We start from the raw sequence: 14,688 nt of genomic DNA, 5'->3' as shown, positions 1-14,688 counted from the left end.
TGCCCCTACATTGAAGTCTAAATCATTGATATATACCACTAAAAGCAAGGGACCTAGTACTGAGCCCTGGTGGAACCCCACTGGAAACAGCCTTCCAGTCACAAAAACACCAGGCAATCATTCCTGCCACTGAGCCAATTTTGGATCCAACTTGCCACTTTCCGATGGATCCATAGGCTTTTACTTTTCTGGCCAATCTGCCATGTGGGACCTTGTTAAAAACCTTGCTGAAATCCATGTCGACTACATCGAATGTGCTACCCTCATCAACCCTCCTTGTTACTTTCAATCAAGTTGGTCAGACACAAACTTCCCTTAACAAATCTATGCTGACTGTTCGTGATTAATCCATGCCTTTCTAAATGATGATTAAAACTGTCCCTCAGAATTGTTTCCAATAATTTGCCCATCACCGAGGTTAGGCTGACCGGCCTGTAAATACTCGGTCTATCCATTTCTCCCTTTTTAAACAATGGTACAACATTAGCAGTCTTCCAACACCACACCTGTAACCAGAGAGGATATTTCCTATCTTGAAGTAGAAAGGTGTTGGAAGACAAAGGAACAATAACAACAACTTGTATTTACATAGCACCTTTATCATAGTAAAATGTCCTAAGATGCTCCACAGGAGTGTTTTAACAAAAAAACAAATAAATTTGACACCGAGCCACAAAAGAAGAAATGACGGCAGATGACCAAAAACTTAGTCAAAGAGGTAGGTTTTAAGGAGCGTCTTGAAGGAAGAAAGAGAGGTAGAGAGGCGGAGAGGTTTAGGGAGGGAGTTAGAAACATAGAAAATAGGTGCAGGAGTGGGCCATTCGGCCCTTCGAGCCTGCACCGCCTTTCAATGAGTTCATGGCTGAACATGCAACTTGGGGCCTAGGCAGCTGAAGGCAGGGCCACCAATGTTTGAGCAGTTATAATCAGGGATGTTCAAGAAGGCAGAATTTGAGGAGCACAGACATCTTGGGGTGTTGTGAGGCTGAAGGAGATTACAGAGATAGAAAGGGGCGAGGCCATGGAGGGCTTTGTAAATAAGGATGAGAACTCACAACACAAAGTTGAGCTCCAAATTATCAAAAAGATTTTGTGATACAATGCTGTTTTTTTGTGCAGTGTCACAAAGGGGGAAATACAGGTAACAATGAATGGTGGCAGAAACAGATGGTAGAAAGGTGAAAAGCAATAGTGGAAGGCCGAGTTAACAAAGGCAAGAAACAAAAAGGGTCACACTACATCATTCTAAAAGGAAAAGGGTGTTAAGAAACACAAGCCTGAAGGCTTTGTGTCTTAATGCAAGGAGTATCCGTAATAAGGTGGATGAATTAACTGTGCAAATAGATGTTAACAGATATGATGTGATTGGGATTACAGAGACGTGGCTCCAGGATGATCAGGGCTGGGAACTCAACATCCAAGGGTATTCAATATTCAGGAAGGATAGAATAAAAGGAAAAGGAGGTGGGGTAGCATTGCTGGTTAAAGAGGAGATTAATGCAATAGTTAGGAAGGACATTAGCTTGGATGATGTGGAATCTATATGGGTAGAGCTGCAGAACATCAAAGGGCAAAAAACGTTAGTGGGAGTTGTATACAAACCTCCAAACAGTAGTAGTGATGTTGGGGAGGGCATCAAACAGGAAATTAGGGGTGCATGCAATAAAGGTGCAGCAGTTATCATGGGTGACTTTAATATGCATATAGATTGGGCTAACCAAACTGGAAGCAATACGGTGGAGGAGGATTTCCTGGAGTGCATAAGGGATGGTTTTCCAGACCAATATGTTGAGGAACCAACTAGGGGGGAGGCCATCTTAGACTGGGTGTTGTGTAATGAGAGAGAATTAATTAGCAATCTCATTGTGCGAGGCCCCTTGGGGAAGAGTGACCATAATATGGTGGAATTCTACATTAGGATGGAGAAAGAAACAGTTAATTCAGAGACCATGGTCCAGAACTTAAAGAAGGGTAACTTTGAAGGTATGAGGCGTGAATTGGCTAGGATAGATTGGCGAATGATACTTAAGGGGTTGATTGTGGATGGGCAATGGCAGACATTTAGAGACCGCATGGATGAACTACAACAATTGTACATCCCTGTCTGACGTAAAAATAAAAAAGGGAAGTTGGCTCAACCGTGGCTATCAAGGGAAATCAGGGATAGTATTTCAGCCAAGGAAGTGGCATACAAATTGGCCAGAAATAGCAGCGAACCCGGGGACTGGGAGATATTTAGAACTCAACAAAGGACAAAGGGTTTGATTAGGGCAGGGAAAATAGAGTACGAGAGGAAGCTTGCAGGGAACATTGAGATGGACTGCAAAAGCTTCTATAGATATGTAAAGAGAAAAAGGTTAGTAAAGACAAACGTAGGTCCCCTGCAGTCAGAATCAGGGGAAGTCATAACGGGGAACAAAGAAATGGTACACCAATTGAACAAGTACTTTGGTTCGATATTCACTAAGGAGGACACAAACAACCTTTCGGATATAAAAGGGGTCAGAGGGTCTAGTAAGAAGGAGGAACTGAGGGAAATCCTTATTAGTCGGGAAATTGTGTTGGGAAATTAATGGGATTGAAGGCCGATAAATCCCCAGGGCCTGATGGACTGCATCCCAGAGTACTTAAGGAGGTGGCCTTGGAAATACCTGATGCATTGACAATCATTTTCCAACATTCCATCGACTCTGGATCAGTTCCTATTGGCTGCTGCCACTCCGACTCTCGCTTCTCCGACTCACCCCGAATTGCTGTATTGTGTTCCTAACTCAGATGAGGCTGCAGGGAGGTTAAAGTAACAGTGACATCAGTCTTTAATAAGACACTCCAGAGTGAGGAACAGGCCTTAGGGGCCGGCTTATATACAGTGCTCCCAAGAGATGCTGCGATCCCTTGGGACTTCAGGGAATGCGCTCCCTGGTGGCGGAACATGGGAGTGCATGCTTTACAGATACACAACATCACTCCCCCCACAAAAGTCAAAATGAAAACTATTTACAAGGTGAGTCGGTCGGGAGTCTTTCTTTCCCTGGTGGACCGCCTCAGTACAAATGTCTGTTCTGGTGTGTTGACTGTGCCCTCGCTGGGCTGGCGTGTTGTTGGCCCTGCAGGGCTGCTGGGTGAGCCTGGCCTTGCTGGGCTGTTGGGCGTGATGGGTTCGATTTCCTGGTCTGGTGTGGTGCCGTTGATCCTTTGGGTGTGTGTTGTGGGCTCGAAAAAGGTGGTGTCTGCTGTGAGTTGTTCAGGATAGTCTGTGAACCGCAGCCTCGTTTGGTCCAGGTGCTTTCTGCAAATGTGTCCATTGTCTAGTTTGACTACAAACACCGTATTCCCTTCTTTAGCTATCACCGTGCCCGCGATCCACTTGGGATCATGTCAATAGTTTAGCACATACACAGGGTCATTCAGATCAATTTCCCGTGAAACAGTGGCGCGACCATCGTTTACATTTTGTTGCTGCCGCCTGCTCGCTACCTGATCATGCAGGTGAAGGTGAACCAACGAGAGTCTGGTTTTAAGTGTCCTTTTCATGAGTAGCTCAGCCGGGGGCACCCTGTGAGTGAGTGGGGTCTCGTGCGGTAGCTGAGCAGTACTTGGGACAGGCAGGTTTGGAGTGAGCCTTCTGTGACTCATTTAAGGCTCTGTTTGATTGTTTGTACTGCCCGCTCTGCCTGCCCATTGGAGGCTGGTTTAAATGGGGCCGAGGTGACATGTTTGATCCCATTGCGAGTCATGAATTCTTTAAATTCGGCACTGGTGAAACATGGCCCGTTGTCCCTGACCAGTATGTCAGGCAGGCCGTGGGTGGCAAACATGGCCCTCAGGCTTTGAATGGTGGCGGTGGCGGTGCTTCCCGACATTATTTCACATTCAATCCATTTTGAAAAAGCATCCACCACCACCACGAATATTTTACTGAGAAACGGGCCCGCATAGTCGACATGGATCCTCGACCATAGTCTGGAGGGCCAGGACCACAAACTTACTGGTGCCTCTCTGGGCGCGTTGCTCAACTGAGCACATATGCTGCATTGCCATACACAGGACTCTAATTCAGAGTCGATACCGGGCCACCACACGTGGGATCTGGCTATCGCTTTCATCATTACTATACCCGGGTGTGTGCTGTGGAGATCCGAGATGAACGTCTCCCTGCCCTTTCTTGGTACAACTATGCGGTTACCCCACAACAGGCAGTCTGCCAGAATGGACAGTTCGTCCTTTCGCCGCTGGAACAGCTTGATTGGCTCTTGCATTTCAACGGGGATGCTGGCCCAGCTCCCATGCAGTACACAGTTTTTTACTAGGGACAGCAGAGGATCTTGGCTGGTCCAAGTCCTAATCTGGCGGGCCGTGACAGGTGATTTATCATTTTCAAACGCTTCCATGACCATCAACAAGTCTGCGGGCTGCGCCACCATCAACAAGTTTGCAGGCTGCACCATTTCCACCCCCGTGGTGAGCAATGGTAGCCGACTGAGAGCATCCGCACAATTCTCGGTGCCTGGCCTGTGGCGGATGGTATAGTTATACGCTGATATTGCGAGTACCCACCTTCGTATGCGGGCTGAGGCATTAGTATTTATCCCCTTGTTTTCAGCGAACAGGAGTGTGAGGGGCTTGTGATCGGTTTCCAGTCAAATTTGAGGCCAAACAGGTACTGATGCATTTTCTTTACCCCGAACACACACGCTAATGCCTCTTTCTCAATCATGCTGTAGGCCCTCTCAGCCTTAGACAAGTTCCTGGAAGCATTGGCGACAGGTTGCAACATCCCCGCAACGTTAGCTTGTTGTAATACACACCCGACTCCGTACGGCGACGCGTTACATGCTAGCACAAGTGTTTTACACGGGTTATATATTACAAGCAGCTTGTTGGAGCATGAAATGTTTCTGGCTTTCTCAAAAACAATTACTTGGTTTTTTCCCCCATACCCAGTTCGCATCTTTGCGCAATAACACTTGTAGGGGCTCTAAAAGTGTGCTTATCCCCGGTAGGAAGTTACCAAATTAGTTGAGGAGTCCCAGGAACGACTGCAGCTCCATGACGTTCTGTGGCCTGGGCGCGTTCCTGATAGCCTCTGTCTTGGCGTCTGTCGGCCGAATGCCATCCGCCGTGATCTTTCTCCCCAAAAACTCCACTTCTGTTGCCATGAAGACACATTTCGACCTCTTCAGCCGCAGCCCTACGCGATCCAGTCGCTGGAGGACCTCCTCCATGTTTTGTAGGTGCTCGGCGGTGTACCAACCCGTGACTAATATGTCGTCCTGAAAGACCGTGTGTGGTACCGACTTGAGTAGGCCCTTCATGTTTCTCTGGAAGATCGCTGCAGCCAACCGAATTCCAAATGGGCATCTGTTGTAGATGAACAGTTCCTTGTGCGTGTTGCTGCAAGTGAGGCCCTTCGAAGACTCCTCCAGCTCCTGCTTCATGTAGGCCGAAGTCAGGTTGAGCTTGGTGAACGACTTGCCTCCTGCCAGCGTCGCAAATAGGTCATCTGCTTTAGGTAGCGGGTATTGGTCCTGTAGCGAGAAATGATTAATAGTTACTTTATAATCGCCGCAAATCCTGACCGTGCCATCACTTTTGAATACTGGAACAATCGGGCTGGCCCACTCGCTGAATTCCACTGGGGAGATGATGCTCTCACGTTGCAGCCTGTCCAGCTCGATTTCCACTCTCTCCCTCATCATGTGAGGTACCGCTCGTGCCTTGTGGTGAATGGGTCATGCCTCTGGGACCAAGTGGATCCGCACCTTCGCCCCAGAAAAGTTTCCAATGCCTGGCTCAAAAAAGGAAGGAAATTTATTAAGAACCTGCATACATGAGGCCTCATCGACATGTGATAGCGCTCGGATGTCATCCCAGTTCCAGCGGATTTTGCCTAGCCAGCTTCTTCCAAGCAATGTGTGGCCATCGCCCGGGACAATCCAGAGTGGCAGTTCATGCACCGTGCCCTCGTAGGTGACCGTGACCATGGCGCTGCCCAGGACAGTGATAAGCTCTTTGGTGTATGTTCTCAGTTTCGTGTGGATGGGGCTCAGGGCTGGTCTGAATGCCTTGTTGCAACAAAGTCTCTCAAACATCTTTTTACTCATGATGGATTGGCTAGCACCAGTGTCCAGTTCCATGGCTACAGGTAAGCCATTCAATTTTACGTTTAGCATTATAGGTGGACATTACGTCGAAAATATGCGCACCCCGTGTACTTCAGCATCTGCCTCCTCTCTCTGAGGCTCGAAATTGCTTTGATCCACCATGGACCGATCTTCCTCTGCCACGTGGTGGTTAGCAGGTTTTGCAGAGCTTTCAGCTCATCTGCAAGCTCGTTGGAGGTGCCCCATTGTTCCACAGCTCTTGCAAACATACCCTTTGAAGTGGCATGAATAGGCTGAATGGAATGCCTTGCATTCATCCTTTGTTGCGGACTCTGAATCATCTGGGTCACCTGAGGCCTGCTGGTAGTTGCAGACTCGTGGTTTCTGCCTTGTACATTTCTGCTCGCAAACACAGTTCCAGTTAATTTATGAACATTGCTAGCACTTGTGTGCTGAGAGATTTGTTTGGTGTTATTACTGGTGGACATAAACGCCTGTGCTATCGCAATGGCCTTACTGAGGGTCGGTGTCTCTGCAGTCAAAAGTAAGATGGTCTCGTGACCAATGCCCAGTCCAAAAAAGTCTCTGAGCATTTGCTACAAGTAGCCATCAAACTCACATTGTCCTGCAAGTCGCCTTAGCTCAGCGACGTACCTCGCCACTTCCTGACCTTCAGATCGCTGGCACGTGTAGAACCGATAACTCGCTATCAGCACGCTCTCCCTCGGATTAAGATGCTCCCGAACCAGCACCTCATACGACTTATCTGTGGGTTTCACCCGAGCCAGAAGATTCTTCATGAGGCTGTAGGTGCCCCGCAGACTGTGAGGAGGACCGCTCTCCTTTTTGCAGCGCTTCCTTCTCCGTGCAGCTCGTTGGCTACAAAGTACTGATCTAACTGTTCGACATAGGCTTACTAGTCCTCACCCTCCGAAAACTTCTCCAGGAGGCCCACAGTTTGCTGCATCTTTGCGTGGATTTGTATTCTCGTCGCCAGTTATTGTGTTCCTAACACAGATGAGGCTGCACACAGGGAGATTAAAGTAACAGTGACCTCAGTCTTTAATAAGACACTCCAGAGTGAGGAACAGGCCTTAGGGGCCGGCTTATATACAGTGCTCCCAAGGGATGCTGGGATCCCTTGGGACTTCATGGGATGAACTCCCTGGTGACGGAACATGGGAGTGCATGCTTTATAGATACACAACATTGTCTGCTCCAGATTGAATCCACCTGCAGGTCCAGTGCCGCCATGCGGTCTGTCAGGAACTGGAGACGGATACACTTCCCGCATACACTGGAAGCGTCCCTGACTTCCCACATAGTACAGGAGGAGCATTACACTGGTCCGAGCTCTCCTGCCATGTCTTAACCCTTAGATTAACTTAATTTGGCAACAACAATCCTAAAGGCTACTTACTGATAGAAAAAAGAAAAAGAAAAGCTACTTGCCAATCACCAGCCAATCAATTAACCCCTTGGCTGTGACGTCACCTTTCGATTTCTTTCCACTTCTTTTTTGCCTTCTCTCCCTGCTGCAGCTGCACCGGCTAGCCACTCCGACTCACCTCGAACTCCCCGAACTGCTGGGCCTTTTATAGGCCGCTGCCGCTCCGACTCCCGCCTCTCCGACTCACCTCGAACTCCCCGAACTGCTGGGCCTTTTATAGGCCGCTGCCGCTCCGACTCCCGCCTCTCCGACTCACCTCGAACTCCCCGAACTGCTGGGCCTTTTATAGGCTGCGGCCGCTCCGACTCCCGCCTCTCCGACTCACCTCGAACTCCCTGAACTGCTGGGCCTTTTATAGGCTGCGGCCGCTCCGACTCCCGCCTCTCTGACTCACCTCGAACTTCCCGAACTGCTGGGCCTTTTATAGGCCGCTGCCGCTCCGACTCCCGCCTCTCCGACTCACCTCGAACTCCCCGAACTGCTGGGCCTTTTATAGGCTGCGGCCGCTCCGACTCCCGCCTCTCCGACTCACCTCGAACTCCCCGAACTGCTGGGCCTTTTATAGGCTGCGGCCGCTCCGACTCCCGCCTCTCCGACTCACCTCGAACTCCCCGAACTGTTGGGCCTTTTATAGGCTGCGGCCGCTCCGACTCCCGCCTCTCCGACTCACCTCGAACTCCCCGAACTGCTGGGCCTTTTATAGGCCGCTGCCGCTCCGACTCCCGCCTCTCCGACTCACCTCGAACTCCCCGAACTGCTGGGCCTTTTATAGGCTGCGGCCGCTCCGACTCCCGCCTCTCCGACTCACCTCGAACTCGCCGAACTGCTGGGCCTTTTATAGGCCGCTGCCGCTCCGAATCCCGCCTCTTCGACTCACCAGCATGGATTTATGAAAGGGAAATCATGCTTGACAAATCTTCTAGTATTTTTTGAGGATATAACTAGTAGAGTGGATGAGGGAGAACCAGTGGATGTCGTGTATTTGGACTTTCAAAAGGCTTTTGACAAGGTCCCACACAAGAGATTAGTGTGCAAAATTAAGGCACATGGTATTTGGGCTAAGGTATTGAAGTGGATAGAGAATTGGTTGGCGGACAGGAAGCAAAGCGTGGGAATAAACGGATCCTTTTCAGAATGGCAGGCAGTGACTCGTGGGGTGCCGCAGGGTTCAGTGCTGGGACCCAAGCTATTTACAATATACATTAATGATTTAGACAAAGGAATTGAATGTAATATCTCCAAGTTTGCAGATGACACTAAGCTGGATGGCAGTGTGAGCTACGAGGAGGATGCTAAGAGGCTGCAGGGGGACTTGGACAGGTTTGGTGAATAGGCAAATGCATGGCAGATGCAATATAATGTGGATAAGTGTGAGGTTATCCTCTTTGGTTGCAAAAACAGGAAGGCAGATTATTATCTGAATGGTGACAGATTATTAAAAGGGGCGATGCAACGAGACCTGAGTGTCATGGTACATCAGTCATTGAAGGTAGGCATGCAGGTACAGCAGGCAGTAAAGAAAGCTAATGGCATGCTGACCTTCATAGCGAGGGGATTTGAGTGTAGGAGCAGGGAGGTCTTACTACAGCTGGACAGGGCCTTGGTGAGGCTACACCTTGAGTATTGTGTGCAGTTTTGGTCTCCTAACCTGAGGAAGGACATTCTTGCTATTGAGGGAGTGCAGCGAAGGTTCACCAGACTGATTCCCGGGATGGCATATGAAGAAAGACTGGATCGACTCGGCTTATATTCACTGGAATTTAGAAGAATGAGAGGAGGTCTCATAGAAACATCTAAAATTCTGACAGGATTGGCTAGGTTAGATGCAGGAAGAATGTTCCCGATTTTGGGGAAGTCCAGAACCAGGGGTCACAGTCTAACGATAAGGGGTAAGCCATTTTGGACCGAGATGAGGAGAAACTTCTTCACTCAGAGAATGTTGTTGAGGCCAGTTCGTTCGATATATTCAAAAGGGTGTTAGATGTGGCACTTACGGCTAAAGGGATCAAAGGGTATGGAGAGAAAGCAGGAATGGGGTACTGAAGTTGCATGATCAGCCATGATCATATTGGATGGTGGTGCAGGCTTGAATCTACTCCTGCACCTATTTTCTATGTTTCTATGTTTCTGTGAACTTACCTTAATAGGGCCTATTAAGCCCGCCCAGCACGTTATCCGACCCAATAAGATGGAGCAGGTCTGGTGACATCACTCATGATGCGTTTTAAGCTGGGATTCTTAAAGGGATCCTGGCCACATTAAATTTTAAGTTAATCTCACAAAGTTGGTGTTGAAACTTTACTGTACAATAATATCATAAAAGTTATATAAGAGTGACAAAGAAATATTTTAATAAAATTATCATTAAGTAATATAACTCCATCTACAAATACAACAAAAACCACTTGTATTTATATAGCGCCTTTAATGTAATGAAATGTCCCAAGGCGCTTCACAGATTTTGAGACCAAAATTTGACACCGAGCTGCATAAGTAGAAATTAGTGCAAGTGACCAAAAGCTTGGTCAAAGAGGTATGTTTTAAGGAGCGTCTTGAAGGAGGAAAGAGAGGTAGAGAGGTGGAGAGGTTAAGGCAGGGAGTTTCAGAGCTTGGAGCCTAGGCAACAGCAGGCACGACCACTAATAGTTGAGCGATTATAATCAGGGATGTTCAAGAGGGCAGAATTAGAGGAGCGCAGCCATCTCAGGGGTTGTGGAGCTGGATGAGATTACAGAGATAGTGAGGGAGAGACCATGGAGGGATTTGAAAATAAGGATGAGAATTTTGAAATTGAGGCGTTGCTTAACCGGAAGCCAATGTCGGTCAATGAGCACAGTGGTGATGGGTGAGCGGGACTTGGTGCGAGTCAGCTCACGGACAGCTGAGTTTTGGATCACCTCTAGTTTACCTAGGGTAGAATGTGGGAGGCTAGCCAGGAGTGCTTTGGAATAGTCAAGTCTAGAGGTAACAAAGGCATGGATGAGGGCTTCAACAGCGGATGAGCTGAGGCTAGGGTGGAGACAGGTGATGTTACGGAGGTGGAAATAGACGGTCTTAGTTACGCTGCAGATATGTCATCAAAAGCTCACTTTAGGGTCAAATATGACACCAAGGTTGCAAACAGTCTGGTTCAGCCTCAGACAGAAGTTGGGGAGAGGGATGGAGTCAGTAGCTAGGAAACGGAGTTTGTGTCGGGGACGGAAAACAATGGCTTCGGTCTTCCCAATATTCAATTGGAGAAAATTTCTGCTCATCCAGAACTGGATATTGGACAAGCAGTCTGACAATTTAGACACCGTGGAGGGGTCGAGAGAAGTGGTAGAGAGGTGGAGCTGGGTGTCTTCAGCGTACATGACAATCAAGAATATAATTTTAAATGTACATTAATTGGGAACTTATTGTTGCTTTCATCACAAATCTATAGATTTTTGTATTAGTAACTGCTACAAATAAAAGATGTGTATGCATAGGTAATACATAAAATTAAGCAGATTTTAAATGTAATTGTAAAGGGGTGGACTTACAATCTTATTCACGTTCAGCGGAAGACCTGCGTAATCCCTGATAAGCCATGTAAGTGGTGCTTACAATGTGTTTCTGGGATTTCTGCAGCTCTTCCATTGAAGTTAACAATGGATAAGTGAGGGAACCTCCACAGAAATTCACCCGAAAGTCTCAGACTGAAAAATTAAATTAGTCCTATTCAGGGACTGAAAACAAATTGAACCAGTGGAATGAGTGATGAGAATGAAATTGTTATGGCTGATGACTTGATTTAATGTGTAATCACATATACTGTTCGAAAAACCTGACCAGAAACAACACAAAAATGTATTTAAATGGTATATGTCATTTTTACAGTGCTGATTAATTCACTGCAATTATTGTTCTGTTGGACGGCAACAGCCGAGAATGGCGGTGAAAAATTAACATTATCAGTAGTTTTTCAAGTAGAACAGAATCTCCATCAATCTGTTAGCTGATGTGATCAATGTGTTTTTATTTCGGTTTGTTTTCCATGTTGTCAAGTAATCAGTTGGAGCAGTGGTCATAGAACTCATGCCTCAGGTTGACAGACATGGTTCCCGAGCTGTGTGAATCCTGTGGCCTTGCAAGAAAATGTTAAAAGTTGGAGGAAAAAGGCTCTTAAGTGACTGTAAAGTACCTCATAATGATTTCAATTGGGCCCCCCGCCCCTGCCGGTCGGATCGGCTCCACGCTGACAGATGCACCTGTGGGAAAAGCATGTGGGAGCGGGTTCCCAACCTGCTGTCAAAAAAATACAACTTTCCCACTCGACCCGTCACCAATCGTGCCCGCTACTACCACAGAATATTCAGCCTCATGTGCCTGTAAAAGTGATACTTTAGCACTTCGTAAATATCTAATGAATCACTTAACCAGTAGAAATGCTCATTGATCCAGCTGTACCATGTGTAGAATTTGGTCCATAATTTGAATTTTAAAATATTTAAGTCAGCATCTAACGGTAACAATGAAATAGATTTTTTGTGCAATATAAGAAACAATCTCTAATTTTAGTCTTCGTTTTCCCCGGTAGTGGGAATCATAGTAAGTGGTTGCAAGAGATCAGCATGTCATCCAGCTGCCATTTTGAACAAGATAACTGAGGTCAGAAGGATCCGTGATTCATAAGAACATAAGAACATAAGAATTAGGAACAGGAGTAGGCCATCTAGCCCCTCGAGCCTGCTCCGCCATTCAATAAGATCATGGCTGATCTGGTCGTGGACTCAGCTCCACTTACCCGCCCTCTCCCCATAACCCTTAATTCCCTTATTGCTTAAAAATCTATCTATTTTTGACTTGAATACATTCAATGAGCTAGCCTCAACTGCTTCCTTGGGCAGAGAATTCCACAGATTCACAACCCTCTGGGAGAAGAAATTCTTTCTCAACTCGGTTTTAAATTGGCTCCTCCGTATTTTGAGGCTGTGCCCCCTAGTTCTAGTCTCCCCCACCAATGGAAACAACCTCTCTGCCTCTATCTTGTCTATCCCTTTCATGATTTTAAATGTTTCTATAAGATCACCCCTCATCCTTCTGAACTCCAAGGAGTAAAGACCCAGTCTACTCAATCTATCATCATAAGGTAACCCCCTCATTTCTCGAATCAGCCTAGTGAATCGTCTCTGTACCCATTCCAAAGCTAGTATATCCTTCCTTAAGTAAGGTGACCAAAACTGCACGCAGTACTCCAGGTGCGGCCTTACCAATACCTTATACAGTTGCAGCAACACCTCCCTGCTTTTGTACTCCATCCCTTTCGCAATGAAGGCCAACATTCCATTTGCCTTCCTGATTACCTGCTGCACCTGCAAACTAACCTTTTGGGATTCATGCACAAGGACCCCCAGGTCCCTCTGCACCACAGCATGTTGTAATTTCTCCCCATTCAAATAATATTCCCTTTTACTGTTTTTTTTCCCAAGGTGGATGACCTCACACTTTCCGACATTGTATTCCATCTGCCATACCTTAGCCCATTCGCTTAACCTATCCAAATCTCCTTGCAGCCTCTCTGAGTCCTCTACACAACCCGCTTTCCCACTAATCTTAGTGTCATCTGCAAATTTTGTTGCACTACACTCTGTCCCCTCCTCTAGGTCATCTATGTATATTGTAAACAGTTGTGGTCCCAGCACTGATCCCTGTGGCACACCACTAACCACTGATTTCCAACCGGAAAAAGACCCATTCATCCCGACTCTCTGCTTTCTGTTCGCCAGCCAATTCTCTATCCATGCTAATACATTTCCTCTGACTCCGCGTACCTTTATCTTCTGCAGTAACCTTTTGTGTGGCACCTTATCGAATGCCTTTTGGAAATCTAAATACACCACATCCATCGGTACACCTCTATCCACCATGCTCGTTATATCCTCAAAGAATTCCAGTAAGTTAGTTAAACATGATTTCCCTTTCATGAATCCATGCTGCGTCTGCTTGATTGCACTATTCCTATCCAGATGTCCCGCTATTTCTTCCTTAATGATAGTTTCAAGCATTTTCCTCAGATTCTACTCACTGAACTCGACAAGTGCTGTACTCTACAAGAATCATTTATGGTATGACAGGAAATTGAATAATAAATTATTGGAAAATTCATTTAAAGTGCCAGTCGATTCTATTGATTGCTTTTGAATATATTAGACCGGATTACAAACATCATAACAGAATCGAGCCCCAATTAAGCAATTACTTGGGTGTATCATACAAAATGCTTTTTTCATTATGCACAGTGTTAGTGTTGTTCCTGGTTTTAAAGCTCACTTACTAAGTCACTTTTGTGTTTTCAGTTTCTCGTCATTCCCTGTATACTCACTGGGACATGTTTGCCTACTTTCTGTGCTTCTTGTTAATCTGGTTTCTGTGTTGGTGGAAGCGAGACAAACTTAAAATTGAAAAACTCTCAGACAAGTATGTGTTCATCACTGGGTGTGACACGGGCTTTGGAAATCTGGCTGCAAAAGTCCTTGATATAGACGGATTTTGGGTACTTGCTGGCTGCCTGACTGAGGAAGGGGCTCAAGACTTAAAGAAGAAGACCTCAAGCAGGTTGAAAACAATCCCGTTGGATATTACTAAATCAGATAGTATCAAGAATGCAACTGACCAGATCAAGATGGAGGTGGGAAATAGAGGTAAGTGCAATGCAAAGGATTTCCTTAGCTACTTACTAATAAGATTTCTATTAAAGTAATATATACAGCTACTTTTCATACATATTTAGTATAATATAATATGTGCTGGATAATGAAAATTGTGACAATTTATAAAAAAATGAATCCATTGGAAGATAATTAAAAGAATATATATATTTTTAAAGTCTAGAATTTGTGCATGCTTCCTGTAAGTCTTCTGTAACACTTTCCTGTCCTGCCTATTTCCATCACACTCTTCTGTCACACCTGCCTGTCATGCCTATACAGGGCCGAAATTGCCCCTTTAAAGCCTGTTACCGCTGGAAATCGATGGCTACGTGCGGAGTGCAATGGCCGCTGATTTTTCGTGGAATGGCTGCCATTTTGAAAATTCCGCTCCTGCAGTATCCCGGCGGTGACCCCCACTACTGCTCCGCTGCTGCCCATCTGTCCTAAGTGCGTCAATGTT

The 14,688-nt window shown here is 46.5% G+C and overlaps 1 protein-coding gene across 1 annotated transcript in view; it reads left to right on the top strand.

Moving 5' to 3' along the window:
* Positions 1–14,688, top strand: part of LOC139257649 (dehydrogenase/reductase SDR family member 9-like) — a 68,217-nt gene that overhangs the window by 23,170 nt on the left and 30,359 nt on the right. Inside the window, exon 2 of the mRNA XM_070874565.1 lies at positions 13,875–14,219. Coding sequence (XP_070730666.1) covers positions 13,907–14,219 — 313 coding nt within the window. The 5' untranslated portion in view covers positions 13,875–13,906. The remainder of the gene's footprint in view (positions 1–13,874; positions 14,220–14,688) is intronic.

The sequence above is a fragment of the Pristiophorus japonicus genome, chromosome 3, assembly GCF_044704955.1.
Source record: "Pristiophorus japonicus isolate sPriJap1 chromosome 3, sPriJap1.hap1, whole genome shotgun sequence".
NCBI classification, from domain to species: domain Eukaryota; kingdom Metazoa; phylum Chordata; class Chondrichthyes; family Pristiophoridae; genus Pristiophorus; species Pristiophorus japonicus.
This window is presented reverse-complemented; position numbering and strand designations above follow the sequence as displayed.